This window comes from Mobula birostris, chromosome 19 (genome assembly GCF_030028105.1).
Source record: "Mobula birostris isolate sMobBir1 chromosome 19, sMobBir1.hap1, whole genome shotgun sequence".
Taxonomy (NCBI): Eukaryota; Metazoa; Chordata; class Chondrichthyes; order Myliobatiformes; family Myliobatidae; genus Mobula; species Mobula birostris.
The window spans coordinates 61,356,516-61,373,186 of record NC_092388.1 but is presented as its reverse complement, the minus strand read 5'-3'; the positions used below and the strand labels follow the sequence as shown (position 1 = coordinate 61,373,186).

The following is a 16,671-nucleotide window of genomic DNA, read 5'->3' as shown; positions in this document are numbered from 1 at the left end:
GCAGCAGGATCATCTGAGACTGATATTGGTAAATATTGTTCAATAGAAAAAGACCAGAACCTCAGTCTGGCCTTTTTAGGACTGACTCATTCTCAAACCCCAATTAAAACCTCTGAAGATGCTACCTGGTTCCTCCCAGCATTTGTGAGTTCCTGCTCTGGAATTCCAGCATCTACTGAACCTCTCGGGTTTATTAAAACTACTCCTTGTCTAGCAAATACAATTGCTGTTTGGTCCATGCCTCTCAGCAGAATATCTGAATTTGGGAGGTGATATGAATGTGGTGGAGAGATGGAGATGGGATATTTCAGAGGAAGGGATGAATCTTTATTGGAAACTTATCCCAGGACTGATAAAGTGACAAGGCTGCAAGAGCTCTGATATTAAGTCTTTGCCATGGATCAAGGTGTAACTAATATCAAAGAAGGGAGGTTGTGGCAGGCTTCAGAATAACTTTTCCTGTCTATTTGCTGGAAGCATCTGTTCATATACAATGAGATTGCAGCAGACAAGTATGCTGCCAGTACAATTGAGCTGAATGCCATCCTTATGCCAGTAGAACAAAATGTGTTTCTGGACTTCACTGAGCATTTAATTGAAGAATAGATGACAGTCAAGAAAAGGTATTTGAGGAACGTCGGAGGGAATCATCCAGGACAACAAAGAGAACCATTGGAGGTCAGCTTGGCTAAAGAACATAGGTAGGGGTAGCCCGAACAGGCTGGTTTGCAGCCTGGGAATTCTATCCTGGAATGTTTACAATGGTCACAATATATCGCATTGTACAGGATGTAATTTGTGACCATGGTAAAGGTGTCTTTGATAAAGGAGCAGGAGCTTAGTTGAAGGAAGAAGGTATGAACTTGGGGGTGCAATGGGGGAGCAGCACATTCAAGGATATTGAAGGAAAAATGGACAAGACAGAGGAATTGGGCATGGATATTTTTGGTGGGTGATGACATGAGGTTTCAAAGGGAAGCAAGCAGCAGCCACAAAGATGGAATGAATGGTAATATAGGACCAGGAAGGGGGGAGGTTTACAAAATGAGAAGAATGGAAAACTTTAAATAATTATACAGAATCATTGTAATTTTCTCTGCAGTAAAACAAGGATGGCTGGATACATTGCTCTCTGTTTTTATTACATAAACCATTTCCAAATTGAGGAATAAGGTGCCTTTCCCGTTAGTTCTTTGGACTGCAGATATTGACCAATATTAAAGATAGATAGTTAATGTTGTGACCAATCAGCTTCTGAACACTCCCATTAAAACCACTCCTCTCCTCCCAAATGGTCCACCTCTGCAGCAATGTATCTTAATTCAGGAATAATGGACCAGAACTTGCATTTTGTCAATGCGGGGAGTGGTTACAGGAGCAATGTACGTCTCGATGCAATTATATTTGTAACCCCTGTTGTTTTCCACAAAAATAAACTAACTCTTAATTTCTGTTGAATATTCTGATTTCTAGTGCTGAAAGAAAAGGGTTACACAACTCTACAGGAAGAAGCCATCAAACTCTTCAATTCTTTGCAGCAGATCGAGTCGGTTTCTGACCCTATCCCCATTATACAAAGCATTCTGCAGACAGGGCAGGATCTGCGACCTCTGCGGGATGAGTTCTACTGTCAGCTTATCAAACAAACAACCAAACCACCTCAGCCAGGGAGCTTGAGCAACTTGCGCTGTTGGCAGTTACTTACCTGCATGAGCTGTACATTTCTGCCCTGCCGTGCCATCCTCAGATATCTCAAATTTCACCTCAAAAGGTACAATATTTGTACACTTTCATGATTTAAAAAAAATCCTGATCTCGCAATTTATCTTGTTATAACCCTTGTACTTTATTTGTCTACCTGAGTTGCCCTTTCTCTGTAACTATGCTACTATACTCTGTATTCCGTTACTGTTTTCCCTTTGGTACTAGCTCAGTGTACTTATAAATGGAATGATTTGTCTGGATGACATGCAAGCAATGCTTAAAACTGCATCTCAATCTCAGTACATGTGACAATAATAAATTATTTGTCAATTACCACTCCATATCAATTTAATGGAAATATTTGCCGATCTGTTGCTGCAAATCACTTTACTTACCCCAATAATGACTGTGTAACTAGTGAGCTGTGTTAATCATATTATCATCAAATTCGTTTAAATTCTTATTTTGGTTTTTAATTATAAAAGCTCAGAATCTGATTTGGATATTTTAATGTATCCAAAATATGGGTTTCTTCATAGTTCACCTCCATAATGTGATCTGCATGATTCCAACAACTGCTATCTATTTCTGTGTCTAGGATACGAGACCAGTTTACAGGGGAATTGGAGAAATATGCAATATTTATATATGAATCACTGAAGAAAACGAAAACTAGGGAGTACGTGCCATCTCGAGAAGAAATAACAGCCTTGATCAACAGGCAAGAAATGACGACAACGGTTTACTGCCACGGAGGAGGTTCCTGTAAAATCACAATTAATTCCCATACAACTGCTGGGGAGGTAAGGATTCATGATGGAAGAAAACTGGTCAGTGTCACTTTGCATGTGGATCGCACATGATGTTAAATGGATTGGAAAATCAATAAACTTTAGCACAAATTAATGCAATGGGAACTCTATGAACAATTTTTTTGTAGTAGTGCCTCTTTGAAAATCTCTTGTCTATATATCCAGAGGTAGAAAGTAGTAAACCTGTCTCTTACCTACATCTGTACATACCTACACGGTAAGGCTATTCAAAAAGTCAGAAGGCATGGGATCCAAAGAAGTTTGGCCAGGTGGATTCAGAATTGGTTTGCCTGCAGAAAGCAGAGGGTGGTGGTGGAGGGAGTACATTCAGATTGAAGGATTGTGACTAGTGGTGTCCCACAAGGATCTGTTCTGGGACCTCTACTTTTCGTGATTTTTATTAACGACCTGGATGTGGGGGGTAGAAGGGTGGGTTGGCAAGTTTGCAGACGACACAAAGGTTGGTGGAGTTGTGGATAGTGTAGAGGATTGTCAAAGATTGCAGAGAGACATTGCAGAAGTGGGCTGAGAAGTGGCAGATGGAGTTCAACCTGGAGAAGTGTGAGGTGGTATACTTTGGGAGGACAAATTCCAAGGCAGAGTACAAAGTAAATGGCAGGATACTCGGTAGTGTGGAGGAGCAGAGGGATCTGGGGATACATGTCCACATATCCCTGGAAGTTGCCTCACAGGTAGATAGGGTAGTTAAGAAAGCTTATGGGATGTTAGCTTTCGTAAGTCGAGGGATAGAGTTTAAGAGTCGCGATGTAATGATGCAGCTCCATAAAACTCTGGTTAGGCCACACTTGGAGTACTGTGTCCAGTTCTGGTCACCTCACTATAGGAAGGATGTGGAAGCATTGGAAAGGGTACAGAGGAGATTTACCAGAATGCTGTCTGGTTTAGAGAGTATGGATTATGATCAGAGATTAAGGGAGCTAGGGCTTTACTCTCTGGAGAGAAGGAGGATGAGAGGAGACATGATAGAGGTAACAAGATATTAAGAGGAATAGATAGAGTGGACAGCCAGCACCTCTTCCCCAGGGCACCACTGCTCAATACAAGAGGACATGGCTTTAAAGTAAGGGGTGGGAAGTTCAAGGGGGATATTAGAGGAAGGTTTTTTACTCAGAGAGTGGTTGGTCTGTGGAATGCACTGCCTGAGTCAGTGGTGGAGGCAGATACACTCGTGAAATTTAAGAGACTACTAGACATGTATATGGAGGAATTTAAGGTCGGTGGGGGCTTATATGGGAGGCAGGGTTTAAGGGTCCCTGTGGAAAGCCGGGGGGGGGGGGGGGGAGAGGGAAAGATGTGCTTAGTGGTGGGATCCCGTTGGAGGTGGCGGAAGTTACGGAGAATTATATGTTGGACATGGAGGCTGGTGAGGTGGTAGGTGAGGACAAGGGGAACCCTATTCCTACTGGAGTGGTGGGAGGATGGAGTGAGAGCAGATGTGCGTGAAATGGGGGAGATGCTTTTGAGAGCAGAGTTGATGGTGGAGGAAGGTAAGCCCCTTTCTTTGTGGGCCGAAGGGCCTGTATTGTGCTATACTGTTCTATGTTCTATCTCCTCAACTTGTCTTTGTCACTTCTGTCCATGTCTTGGTATTAGAGAGAGAAGGGTCTGTCCCTTGTGTATATTTTGTATCAGTCCCTGGGCAGTAAGGCAAACACGAGGAAATCTGCAGATGCTGGAATTTCAAGCAACACACATCAAAATTGCTGGTGAACGCAGCAGGCCAGGCAGCAACTCTAGGAAGAGGTACAGTCGACGTTTCGGGCCAAGACCCTTCATCAGGACTAACTGAAGGAAGAGCTAGTAAGAGATTTGAAAGTGGGAGGGGCAAGGGGAGAACCGAAATGATAGGAGAAGACAGGAGGGGGAGGAATGGAGCCAAGAGCTGGACAGTTGATTGGCAAAAGGGATATGAGAGGATCATGGGACAGGAGGCCCAGGGAGAAAGAAAAGGGCGGGGGGAAGCCCAGAGGATGGGCAAGGGCTATAGTCAGAGGGTGAAAAAGGAGAGACAGAAAAAGAACGTGTGTATATAAATAAATAACAGATGGGGTATGAGGGGGAGGTGGGGCATTAGCAGAAGTTTGAGAAGTCAATGTTCATGCCATCAGTTTGGAGGCTACCCAGACGGAATATAAGGTGTTGTTCCTCCGACCTGAGTGTGGCTTCATCTTTACAGTAGAGGAGGCCATGGATAGACATATCAGAACGAGAATGGGACGTGGAATTAAAATGTGTGGCCAATGGGAGATCCTGCTTTCTCTGGCGGACAGAGCGTAGATGTTCAGCGAAACAATCTCCCAGTCTGCGTCGGGTCTCGCCAATATATAGAAGGCCACATCGGGAGCACCAGATGCAGTATATCACCCCAGCTGACTCACAGGTGAAGTGTCGCCTCACCTGGAAGGACTGTCTGGGGCCGTGAATGGTGGTGAGGGAGGAAGTGTAAGGGCATGTGTAGCACTTGTTCCGCTTACAACGATAAGTGCCAGGAGGGAGATCGGTGGGAAGGGATGGGGGGGGGGGGGGCGAGGAGGGAAAGATGTGCTTAGTGGTGGGATCCCGTTGGAGGTGGCGGAAGTTACGGAGAATTATATGGACATGGAGGCTGGTGAGGTGGTAGGTGAGGACAAGGGGAACCCTATTCCTACTGGGATGGTGGAAGGATGGAGTGAGAGCACATGTGCGTGAAATGGGGGAGATGCTTTTGAGAGCAGAGTTGATGGTGGAGGAAGGGAAGCCCCTTTCTTTAAAAAAGGAGGACATCTCCCTCATCCTGGAATGAAAAGCCTCATCCTGAGAGCAGGTGCGGCGGAGACGGAGGAATTGCGAGAAGGGGATGGCAGTTTTGCAAGAGACAGAGTAAGAAGAGGAATAGTCCAGGTAGCTGTGAGAGTCAGTAGGTTTATAGTAGACATCAGTAGATAAACTGTCTCCAAAGATAGAGACAGAAAGATCTAGAAAGGGGAGGGAGGTGTTGGAAATGGACCAGGTAAACTTGAGGGCAGGGTGAAAGTTGGAGGCAGAGTTAATGAAGTCAACAAGTTCTGTCCGCCAGAGAAAGCAGGATCTCCCAGTGGCCACACATTTTAATTCCACGTCCCATTCCCATTCTGATATGTCTATCCATGGCCTCCTCTACTGTAAAGATTAAGCCACACTCAGGTTGGAGGAACAACACCTTATATTCCATCTGGGTAGCCTCCAACCTGATGGCATGAACATTGACTTCTCAAACTTCCGCTAATACCCCACCTCCCCCTCATACCCCACCCATTATTTATTTATATACACATATTCTTTTATCTCTCTCTCCTTTTTCACCCTCTGTCCCTCTCACCATACCCCCTGTCCATCCTCTGGGTTCCACCCCCCCCCCACCTTTCCTTCTCCCTGGGCCTCCTGTCCCATGATCCTCTCATATCCCTTTTGCCAATCAACTGTCCAGCTCTTGGCTCCATCCCTCCCCCTCCTGTCTTCTCCTATTATTTCGGATCTCCCCCTCCCCCTCCCACTTTCAAATCTCTTACTAGCTCTTCTTTCAGTTAGTCCTGACGAAGGGTCTCAGCCCGAAACGTCGACTGTACCTCTTCCTAGAGATGCTGCCTGGCCTGCTGCGTTCACCAGCAACTTTGATGTGTGTTGCTGGGTAGTAAGGGGTGGGATTGGGGGTGCGAGATTCTGTTTCCTGATGGTAAATAATAATGAAGTTTCATCTCTGGGAAATCTCAAGTCCATTACTCCTGGCAATAAGGACTAAGATGGTTTCTTTAAAGTAAAAGTATAAAATACAGAATAACAGTTTTAAAGGGGAAAAATGCAAATAGTTTTGTTTTTCTTTTCTTCAGGTTGTTGAGAAGCTGATCCGTGGATTGGCCATAGAGCACAGTAGAAATCTGTTTGCTCTCTTTGAACACAAGGGTACTACTGCGAAGGCAATTGAAGGCAAAACAGTTGTAGCTGATGTTTTGGCAAAATTTGAAAAGTAAGTACTACTCCCTCAGGTAATCCGTGTGTGCAGTATCTCCTAACTAATAAATAAGGCATCTATTATTTTAATTGGGTAAAATAAATACAGTGTGGTTGGTTGGAGTAATTTTTGAGCAGTGAAAGATGGCAGGGTAGGGAAGGATTGAAGATTGCCAATAGTGGAGAGATTTGGAGCATTGGCTTGATTTACTGAGAGTTTTGCAAATCTTGGGAGATGCAGTTCTACTCCTCTTAGTCCACAGTGCTGTAAAGGCACTTATTTGATAGATCTGACTTGCCTTGTCTTGTGGCAGAAATAGGGAGGGGCTTTCGGGCATTCCTGCTGTTCAGTGAGTCTCCTCCTTGTGTTGTAACAGGTGGAACACCTGAGGTAACGAACTGCAAGGGGGTTGGAAGGTGGGAGCACATTGTGCCAGTGAGTTCTAATCCCGGGGTGGGAAGACGCTCAATTTTCAGTTGAGTTGTGTGACCATGCTGGAGCTACGTAGCAGTACCCATGTACTGTGTAACTGTACTAAAATAATTGTCAAGTATAAACCGGGCTGGCTGGCACTCTTGGATGTCTGACAGCTTCAAAAATTTAAGAAAAAAGGTCACTTGCAGAGTGTTCATCAGGTGATCTGATAAGCTTATTCAGCACCCTAACGAGTGTGACAAACATTCTGCTCGAAGAACTGAAGGTGGAGTCTTTTGACTGGCTGAATTCCTCCAGCATCAATAGTCTTGTGTCTTCATCATAACAAGTGGTAGGTGTAATCACTTACAGCTTGAGTGCAGTTACCTGCCGGATTGTTGACTAATTACAGTCGTTTTCTTCCGCTCTCCAGAGCTGCTGCCACTTCGGGAGATTCGTGGAAATTCTACTTCAAGCTCTACTGTTTCCTTGACACTGAGAGCATACCAAAAGATAGTGTGGAATTTGCCTTCATGTTTGAACAGGTATGGCCAAAGGAAGCCTTAATCTGGTAAAGTAAGAAAAACAAAGAGTTGCTTCTTCAAGTGACACATTTCTCCAATGTTGCAATCAGCTGTGATTGTATGGCAGGTAACCATTGAACGTGACTCTTAGAGATTCTGAATGTGAGTAAGAGCACCAGATAGAAAGGCAAGGATTTTAACCTCTCCCACGTTGCACAAGTCACTCCTCTGGATCACTGCCATTTTTGGGGGATTAGATAGTTTCTCATCTAAGGAAGATTATTATTTAATTCGCTGTTGCTTCAGTGCACTTTCTAAAAATGTGCATACTGATGAGTGAGCATAGTTATGTACAGAAATAAACACAGCCGTAGCTTTTTATTAAGGCCAGGAACTTGATGAAATTGGGTTAATTGATGCTGCTTTCTGATTTATATAATCACCTGCCATATTCCCACTGAAGCTTAAACCATCCATGAATAATGCCAGGAGACAGGAAGCAGTACCGTGCTGTAATGAGTATAGCCATTGCCTCAAGGCTGTAGTGACGTGAGTTCAAATTTGACTGCAGTGCTGATGTGTGGAGTTCTCACAAATGCTCTATGATTGTTGGGTCCCCAGGTGCTCCAGTTCACTATCACCCCCTTTCCCCACCACATCCCAAACATGTGGAGGCTGGTAGATTATTTGGCTGCTCTAGATTGCACCTAGTCTGTAAGTGAATAGCAGAACCTGTAGGGAGAGTAAAATGGGGTTTTGTGTGTGTGAATGAATGTTTGCAGGTTGGTTGGTACTCAATGGGCCAAAGAGCCCGTTTGTGTGTTTTATGAATCTGCTGAGAGACTTCTCGAATGTGAAGAACTATGGAATTTTCAAATCCATAAATTTTCATCAGGAATGAAAACATGAGATGATAATTTTATCAGTAACAATTTATTTTGTTTATTTTGACTACTAGGCTCATGAAGCAGTTATCCACGGTCACTATCCTGCCCCTGAAGAAACCTTGCAGTATTTGGCAGCTTTGAGACTTCAGTTCATGCAGGGGGATTACTCCACGCATGCTACACTGCCAGAAATGGAAGAGGTGTTTCCGATGAAGAGGCTAAAAGCGCGAATCACACAATCAACCAGAAGCTTTGCTCCTTCTGCAGATCGGAATGACAAGAAACGATCCAGCTTCCTGGAGGGAACTTTGAGGCGGAGCTTCCGAGGAGGCTCCATCAGTCGAATGAAGTCAGAGGATGAACAGATGATGGACATGTGGGTTAAGGAGGAGATTTCATCAGTCAGGACCAATATTATTGATAAGTGGAGAAAGATGCATGGAATCTCGCAAGAGCAGGCGATGTTCAAGTACATGGCTTTAATAAAAGAGTGGCCAGGATATGGCTCAACACTCTTTGATGTGGAAGTGAGTACAAACTACTCCATGTGTTGAAATATAACAAGTGGTTCAAGTGATTTGTTATTATTGTCACACGTACCGACATATAGTTTTGCATGCCATCCATGCAGGTAATTTCCAAACAAACAGGTCAAGATAGTATAAAGGGAAGAGCAATAACAATACAATCTAGTTTTATAGTTGCAGTGATAATGCAGTGCAGGTAGACAAAAATGTGCAAGGCTCATGACAAGGTAGATTGTGAGATCAATAATTCATTTCATTTTACATGAGGTCCATCTAAATAGTCATATTTTGGCAGATAGAAAATGTGTGTTTTCAAGCTTTAATGTCTTCTGACCCATTTTTTTTTGGGGGGGGGTTGGTGATTGGGTGGAGAGAGAAGAGAAAATGATCTTTCATTTGGGGGTCTTTGATCTTTCTTACTACTTCCCCAAGACAGTGGGAAATGTTGAGAGTCCACAGAAGGGTCTCAGTCACGGCCTGAAACAGCAACTGTTTGTTCACTTCCATAGATGCCGCCTGACCTGATGAGTCCCTCCAGCATTGTGTGTGTGTTCCACAGAAGGGAGGCTGTTTTCTTTTGTGATGGCCTAAACTTCAGCCACAAGTCACTGCAATTTCTTGTGGCCTTGGCTAGAGTATTTGCATACCAAGCTGTGGTGCATTTGGATAGGAAGCTTCCTATGGTGCATCAATAAAAATTAGTGAGGGTCATCAGGACATTCCAAAATTCCTCTGAGGAATGTGCTGGTGTGCTTTCTTGGTTATAGCAAAACAAATTGCGGATAAGGATGAAATTGATTAAATAAATTCAAGTCAATGGTACTGTATAAGGAGTCCTCTAGCATGTTAAAATTTATTTTGTGACAGTTATCTATTGCTTGTAAGTTTCTCAGACCTGAGTGTTACATCTGGGAAACGGGAAAGAAGTCTGGAAAACAGTTATTTTGTAGCAAAATACAGAATTTATAAATGCATCTTGAAGTATTCTTGTTTGATATTTTCCAGTTCTTTAAAAAAAAAATGCTTCCTTTCCTGAAATTTATGAGAAAGTAAATGGATATTATGTTAATTTTTTACAGTGCAAAGAAGGTGGTTTTCCTCAAGAACTCTGGCTCGGTGTTAGTGCTGAATCTGTCTCTGTTTACAAGCGAGGAGAGGCCAGACCACTGGAGACGTTCCCATATGAAAGTATCCGGTCATTTGGAGCTCCAAACCCAACCACGTATAAATTTGTGGTCGAAGAGAGGGAATTGTTATTTGACACAACCGAGGTAAAGTAAAAAGTTTTTCAGTGTGAATGAATCAAATTGTCATTGTACAGGAAACATAATTTTCTCTCCATAGAGAGAGTTACTAAGTTTTGAAACATGATCAAAAAAGATGACAGAACTTGATTCAGTGGAAGTTTTCTGAATTCAGTTAGTTGTGTAATTGATGAGAATTAATTTGGAGGGCAATGGTAGAAGGATTGAAGTGTAGGCCAAATTGGAAAGATTTTTTTCAAAGAGCTGACTCAGACACAATAGGCTCCATTCATTATTGGTATGAAGGAAGAATTTGTTTGTATCCAGTCACTATGCCTGGTCAAATGGAGTACTAATCTAAACTTCGGAATTATAAACACTAAAATTAAAAGTTTAGGCAGGTAAAATATAGGGAGTCAAGTCTGTAGTATTTTGATCAAGATCCTTCAGACATTTTATTTTGTCAAAATGAAGTGTGAAAACACAAATTTCTAGTTTTGTTTCAACATTAAGAGGTAAGCTAGGCTTCCAAAGGTGGCAGCAATGTAAAACCTGGGTACTCTACAGAAAGAGATTCACCTCCTGACACTCCTAAAACCTTTCCATTATCCACAAATCACAAGTCTGAAGCACAGTAGATAGTTATCCACTGACCTGGATGTTCTATTAAATTCCTGAAGCTTGACTCCATCAGTGGCAAAGCAGGCTGCTAGACTGGTTCCAGTTTAAACATTCATTTCCTGGACCACTTGTGTATGGTGTTCCCAGCGTGCATCACCTACCACTGCTGTTAACTGCCCAGTACCTCCCATTACCCATCACTTTCTTCCAACAAGAAAATAAATGGAACACTATCACCAGCAGGTTCCATTCCAAGTTGTGCACCATTCTGCTATGGGAATGTATCACTAGACTTTCCTTATTACTTGGTGAAAATATTGGAACTCCCTTCCCAACAGCACTTTCACCACGAAGTTTGCAGCACATCTAGAAGGCTGCTCACCACCACTCCCTCAAGTGCAACAAATACTGGCCTTAAGCACATTCCAAAACATGGATTAAAAAAAAATAGGAATTAAGCACTAGTTCTCTTCAAACATTACCTGCATCTACAGACTTCCACATTTTCATCTTCATCCAATACTATTTGACATTATAATTAAGGTACTTTCAGTGTGTGTGTGAACCTGCAGACCATATTGCTGCCTGAAACAGAAAGGCACAGGTTTTGGTGCACAAAGGTGGCATGCAGTCTAACGGTGAATGATTGTCTTGTGATTACAAGACCCTGTTGGATATTGCTAATGTAAAATACTGCGCGTCTGATTCATTGGCGAGACTGATGGCGAGGGAGCTGCATGGCCTTGGTTGTGACGAGGACTAGGCCTCATGCCTCAGGCTTGTCTGTCGCAGCCATTCAGGAGCAGAGGCACCAGAGGCAGTGTGGCATGGCATCCATGCTGGATTGGGGGCTGGCCTCTCCCATCAGTACTGCCCACCATTGCTCAATGGAAGACAAACTGGATTGCATGTGTGCATTTGTCTGCAGACTGATGAGAGGTTGTTCTTGCTGATCACACCCAAGCACCACCATTTTATAGGACATGTCATTCAGTAATTTGGGCTATGTATATTTTTTTGTGTGACTGTATGTTTACTCCTATCTTATATGTGCTATATTTAGCTTGTGCTGCGTATGACTGTTGATACTGTGTTTTGTACCTTGGCCCTACAGGAGTGCTTTTCTTTGGCTGTGTTCATTGGTATGCATGCATGGTTGAATGATAATTAAATCTGAACTTGAACTTCTCCTGTAAGACGGCACTTATTAATATTATAGTCACAGATTATTGTAAAAGTAGGGATGGCCTATAAGAAGTTCAATTTTACTTTCCAAGGCCCTACCACTTGTGTAGGTCCTGCACTGGTTTGTCCTAGCAAAAGGCAACGTCTTGCGTTTGTCAGAATTAAATTCCATCTGCTATTCCTTGGCCCACTGACTCAGTTGATCAAGACACCATTGTGATATTAGATAACCTTCTTCACTACCATTAACTAAATAGAACCTTGAAATAATTTTGTAGGTAGTTAATGTACCAGTTCTGTACTGTACTGTATAACCAATGTCTTCAGAAGGTTTATAACTGTTGTATTTTATTGTACAGGTGGTGGATCTTGCCAAGCTTATGAAAGCTTATATCAGCATGATTGTGAAAAAGCGCTACAGTTCTTCGTATTCGGCAAGCAGCTAGCACCATCAGGCCACCACAAGATCAATTCTGCCAATGATGTTCCTTCTATGAATTGTCTTCACATACTACGTTTGCAGACTTTTTTTTCCATTCCGAGGTGCTTGATACAAGCCATATTGGTGATGCAGGATAAAGTAAAGCTCTCCAAGCTCAGCAAGCATGCTCTCCTGAGAAATACTGGGATTTTCAACAAGAACCTTTCTGCTCCAAAAAGAGTATCATATTTTTGACATTGCTCCTCAGGACTCCTGACCTTAATCAGCTCATATCCCTTATTGCCTTAACACACACTGCCTTCAAGCAGAGAACGTGCCTTACAGTTTTAAAAGTGATCTTACTCTGAACAATGACTTAGATACAAAGACTGCTTTAAACCATGAGTGCTTGAATGAGGAAATCTGGGTTGGAGGGAACGACAGCTTTAAATATTAACCTGCTGAAGTGAAAGCTACAAAGCTTCTCTATATCTTTGCCGTGGGGAGAAAGGCAATCTGGTTCTCACTCTGAGTTAAAGAATAGAGTTGGCACCTGGAGCAACTTCTAGCTAAGTGTTAGCTGCTCTTCTGCACTAAGACAATACTTTGTCCTGAGAGTAATGGTGGTGATTAAATGGGGTGCTGCAGGCAGCCACACCCAAAGCCGACAGTCACACTCACCATTATTGAAACACATTTTTCATAGCATTTCTTTTGTGAAGGGAACTTGAATGTGCAATGTTGTATACAGTGTGTGTGTTTATGTATGTACATTTTGTTAGCAACAAAGTTAGTTAGCAGTTTGATCTAAACTATTACTTTTAATCAAGCATTTGTTCCTGACTAAATCCAAAAGTATGTAACTTTCTTAATTTGATCTTTACAAATCTCTGGGCTAAAGTCATACTGCAGCACGTTCCACCTGTAGTAGCTTGCTAAGCCTTCTATTTTCTCAGATGTTGTAGCTAACATAAATAAAGTATTTATACAGTTACAAGCAATTTTGTATGCTTAAGTTAAATATAAAGTGTATAAATGATAAATCTAGGAAATGTTTGCCATTATAGTTTTTGCAACATGTAAAGAAAGACCTGTTCTATTAACAATGTATTAGCAAGAAGCAAAACACTGTTGATGCTTGAAATCTGAAATAAAAGCAGAAAATGTTTGAAATATTCAGTACTTCAGGCAACATTTGCAGAGAGTCAGTGTTTCAAGCCAAAGACCTTTATGATGAAGCAATGCCCACTTGTGCTAGGTGTCCTGCTGAGGGAAACATCCTCTCAACATCAGTCTAGTCTTGTCCCCCATGATGCTTCTATGTTAAGATCTGCCATCCTCCTCCTCCTCCTAAGTACCAGTGGCTATGCCCAATCTACTCAATCTTTCTTTCTAAGTCTGGTTGCATTTAAGGCAGAGATTGAAAAGTTCTTGATTGGTAAGGTGATTAGAGGTTATGGGTGTAAGGAAGGAAAATGGGGTTAAAAATGATTGAATGGTGAGGCAGACTCAATGGGCCAAAGTTCAATCTATGTATAAATTATATAACCTTGAGATTTGTCTACTTATAGGCAGCTACAAAACAAGAAACCCAAATCCGCTCCTATATCTTACAGTCTAAGTCAACCCCTTCAATTAATTTATTGGAGCTTCTCAGAAACTGCAAAGGAGACCAAAACTGTATGCAATACCACAGATGCAGTTTGCCCAATGTTATGTTTAGTCGCAGCAAGACTTTCATACTCAATCCCCTTTGCAATAAAGGCCCATGTAATATTTGCTTCTTGAATTAGTTACCGTATCTCCAGGCTATCCTCCATACACAGCAGCAACCTGTGTTTAGAAGCATTTGGTGTTCTCAGTCCAATTAAGCAAAACTCTGCTGTTCTTCCAATCTAGAACTGGGTTGCGTTCCCAGGATAGTAAAATGGCTGATTGTGAATGAAGGTCCTTCTGCACCAGTTAGTTCCACTTCCCTGCTGTTTCCCTACATTCATGCAAGTTCTCTTTCAACTATATCTGAAAGTGACTCTTAACTCTGTATCAAGTTAAGAAAAAAGGGTTTTCCTCAATTAATTCCTGGTTCTTTGAGCAGGAATATCTACCAAGAGGTAGATGCTTGCTTGTGAAGGATGCTCTACACTGAGATGGCAATGCCAAGGAAAATGGCTCCAATTTCTACCTCTTTCCACCCCTCCACCCTACCATGTTACTAACACATGAAATTCATGAATGGAGCAGGAGAGAGGGTAGATTGTGTTCAGTACCCAGGGACTTCCTCCAGGTCCACTGAAGTGCCAGACAAGTCAAGTTTAATTATCATGTGCACAAGTACTGGAACAGTAAAACTTGCTTACAGGCAGGTAGGTTCAGAAAACACACAGAACATAAATTATACAAGATAGTCAAGACATCAATGCAAATCAAAGCACAATGAGGGACCTGTCCATGGTAGAGCAAATGGTGGCTATGGCACTTCATTGCCAAGGTGGAATTAGGGTCGTGCAGGTCATTTCAAGAACCTGATGGTCATTGGAAAATGGTTAGTTCTGAAGGTGGTGGTGTGGGACCCTAAGCTTTGTATGAACTTCCTGGCAGTAGCAGTGAGAAGAGAATATGACCCAGATAGTGGAGGGTATTGATGAAAGATGCTGTCTTGTGGCAGCACATCCTGTAGATCTTGTCAATGGTGCAGAGGACTGTGCATGTGATTGGATAAGGTAGAAGGCCAGGTGCCCTGAATTCCTGGTCCCAGAACCAGAATATGTTCAAAATCCAGGGATAGGAGTAGGAACAAGTCATTGATGAGGCTGCTCTGTAGAGCACTGCATACTGTTTCAGACACCCTGTTATGGAAAGACATGGTTAAACTGGAAAGAATGCAGAGAAGATTTATGTGGTTCTTGCTTGGACTAGAAGGCTTGAGTTACAGGGGTAGTTTGGCCAGGCTTGGACCTTATTCCTTGAAATGAAGGAGTAACCTTAGAAAGCTGTTTAAAGTTACGAGTGGCATAGATAAGGTGGATGGTAACAGCCTTTTCCCCAGGGTACAGGAATTCAAAACTAGGGGGCATAGGTTTAGGGTGGGGGGGGGGGAGATTTTAAGAGACCTGAGGGTAATGTTTTCATTCAGAGAGTGGTGAATGCAAAGAATAAGCTGCTAGAGGAAGTGGTTGAGGTGGATACAATAGTATATACATTTAAGAAGCACTTGGATAGATACACAGAGCAAGTGGGTCTTGGAGACAAACGTACTGAATGCATAAAATTAGGATTACCTGAGTGTGCACTGCTATTAGCATGGACTAGTTGGGCTGAATGGCCTCTATCTAATCATTGCTCTATGGCTCTAGTCTGCCCTTGTACCTGTACCATTGTTCAGCAGAGTACCTCAGTATCATTTCTGCATTAACCTAATAGAAGGATTTTTATATCTTAAGTCAATCTTGCTGTGTTGGAATAAACTCAGCAGTTGGGTCTTCACTGTTCTCTTGGGAAAAGAATTCCAAAGTTTCATGACTGGGTGAAGAAATTCTTTTTCTTCTGTCCCAAATGACCAATCCTTATTTTGAATCTGTGACCCCTGGTTCTAGATAACCCAGTCAGGGGAAACATCAGTTCAACATTCAACCTTGTCAATTAATTCTAAGCAACACTTTCAGTATGCTGAATGAACTCAGCAGGTCGGGCAGCATCAGTCAGAAACGATGAGTTGACGTTTCGGGCCAGAACCCTTCGTCAGGACTGAAGAATGAAAGATGGGGAAGGATTTGAAGAATGCTTGTAGTTTCAGTTGAAAGACCAGTAATTTGAAAGACAAAGGAGTGGGGGAGGGGAAGCATTGACATCCTAGCCCTGAAAACAATGGGTAGTAGAAGAAGGAGGCGGAACCATGAGGAAGCTGGGGGAGGGGTAGAGTGAAATAGGGTTAGAGGAAGGGAAGGGGAGGGAATTGCCGGAAGTTGGAGAATTTTATGTTCATACCAAGGGGCTGGAGACTACCTAGACGGTATATGAGGTGTTGCTCCTCCAACCTGAGTTTAGCCTCATCATGGCAGTAGAGGAGGCCATGTATGGACATATCGGAATGGGAAGCAGAGTTGAAGTGGGTGGCTACTGGGAGATCCTGTCTGTTGTGGCGGACGGAGTGGAAATGCTCGACGAAGCGGTCCCCCAATCTGTGTTGGGTTTCACCAATGTAGAGGAGGCCACACCGGGAACTCGCATAGGACCCAGCTATGCCTGCCTCTTCGTTGGTTATGTGGAACAGTCTGTACTCCAGACCTATTCTGGTACTGCTGCCCAACTTTTCCTTCGCTACATTGACGATTACATTGGTGCTGC

At 42.8% G+C, this 16,671-nt stretch overlaps 1 protein-coding gene across 1 annotated transcript in view; it reads left to right on the top strand.

Moving 5' to 3' along the window:
• Nucleotides 1-13,482, top strand: part of myo10 (myosin X) — a 292,275-nt gene extending 278,793 nt beyond the window's left edge. Inside the window, exons 35-41 of the mRNA XM_072283726.1 lie at nt 1,474-1,771; nt 2,303-2,507; nt 6,383-6,519; nt 7,352-7,463; nt 8,401-8,856; nt 9,936-10,127; nt 12,266-13,482. Coding sequence (XP_072139827.1) covers nt 1,474-1,771; nt 2,303-2,507; nt 6,383-6,519; nt 7,352-7,463; nt 8,401-8,856; nt 9,936-10,127; nt 12,266-12,352 — 1,487 coding nt within the window. The 3' untranslated portion in view covers nt 12,353-13,482. The remainder of the gene's footprint in view (nt 1-1,473; nt 1,772-2,302; nt 2,508-6,382; nt 6,520-7,351; nt 7,464-8,400; nt 8,857-9,935; nt 10,128-12,265) is intronic.
• The last annotated feature ends 3,189 nt before the right edge of the window (nt 13,483-16,671 follow it).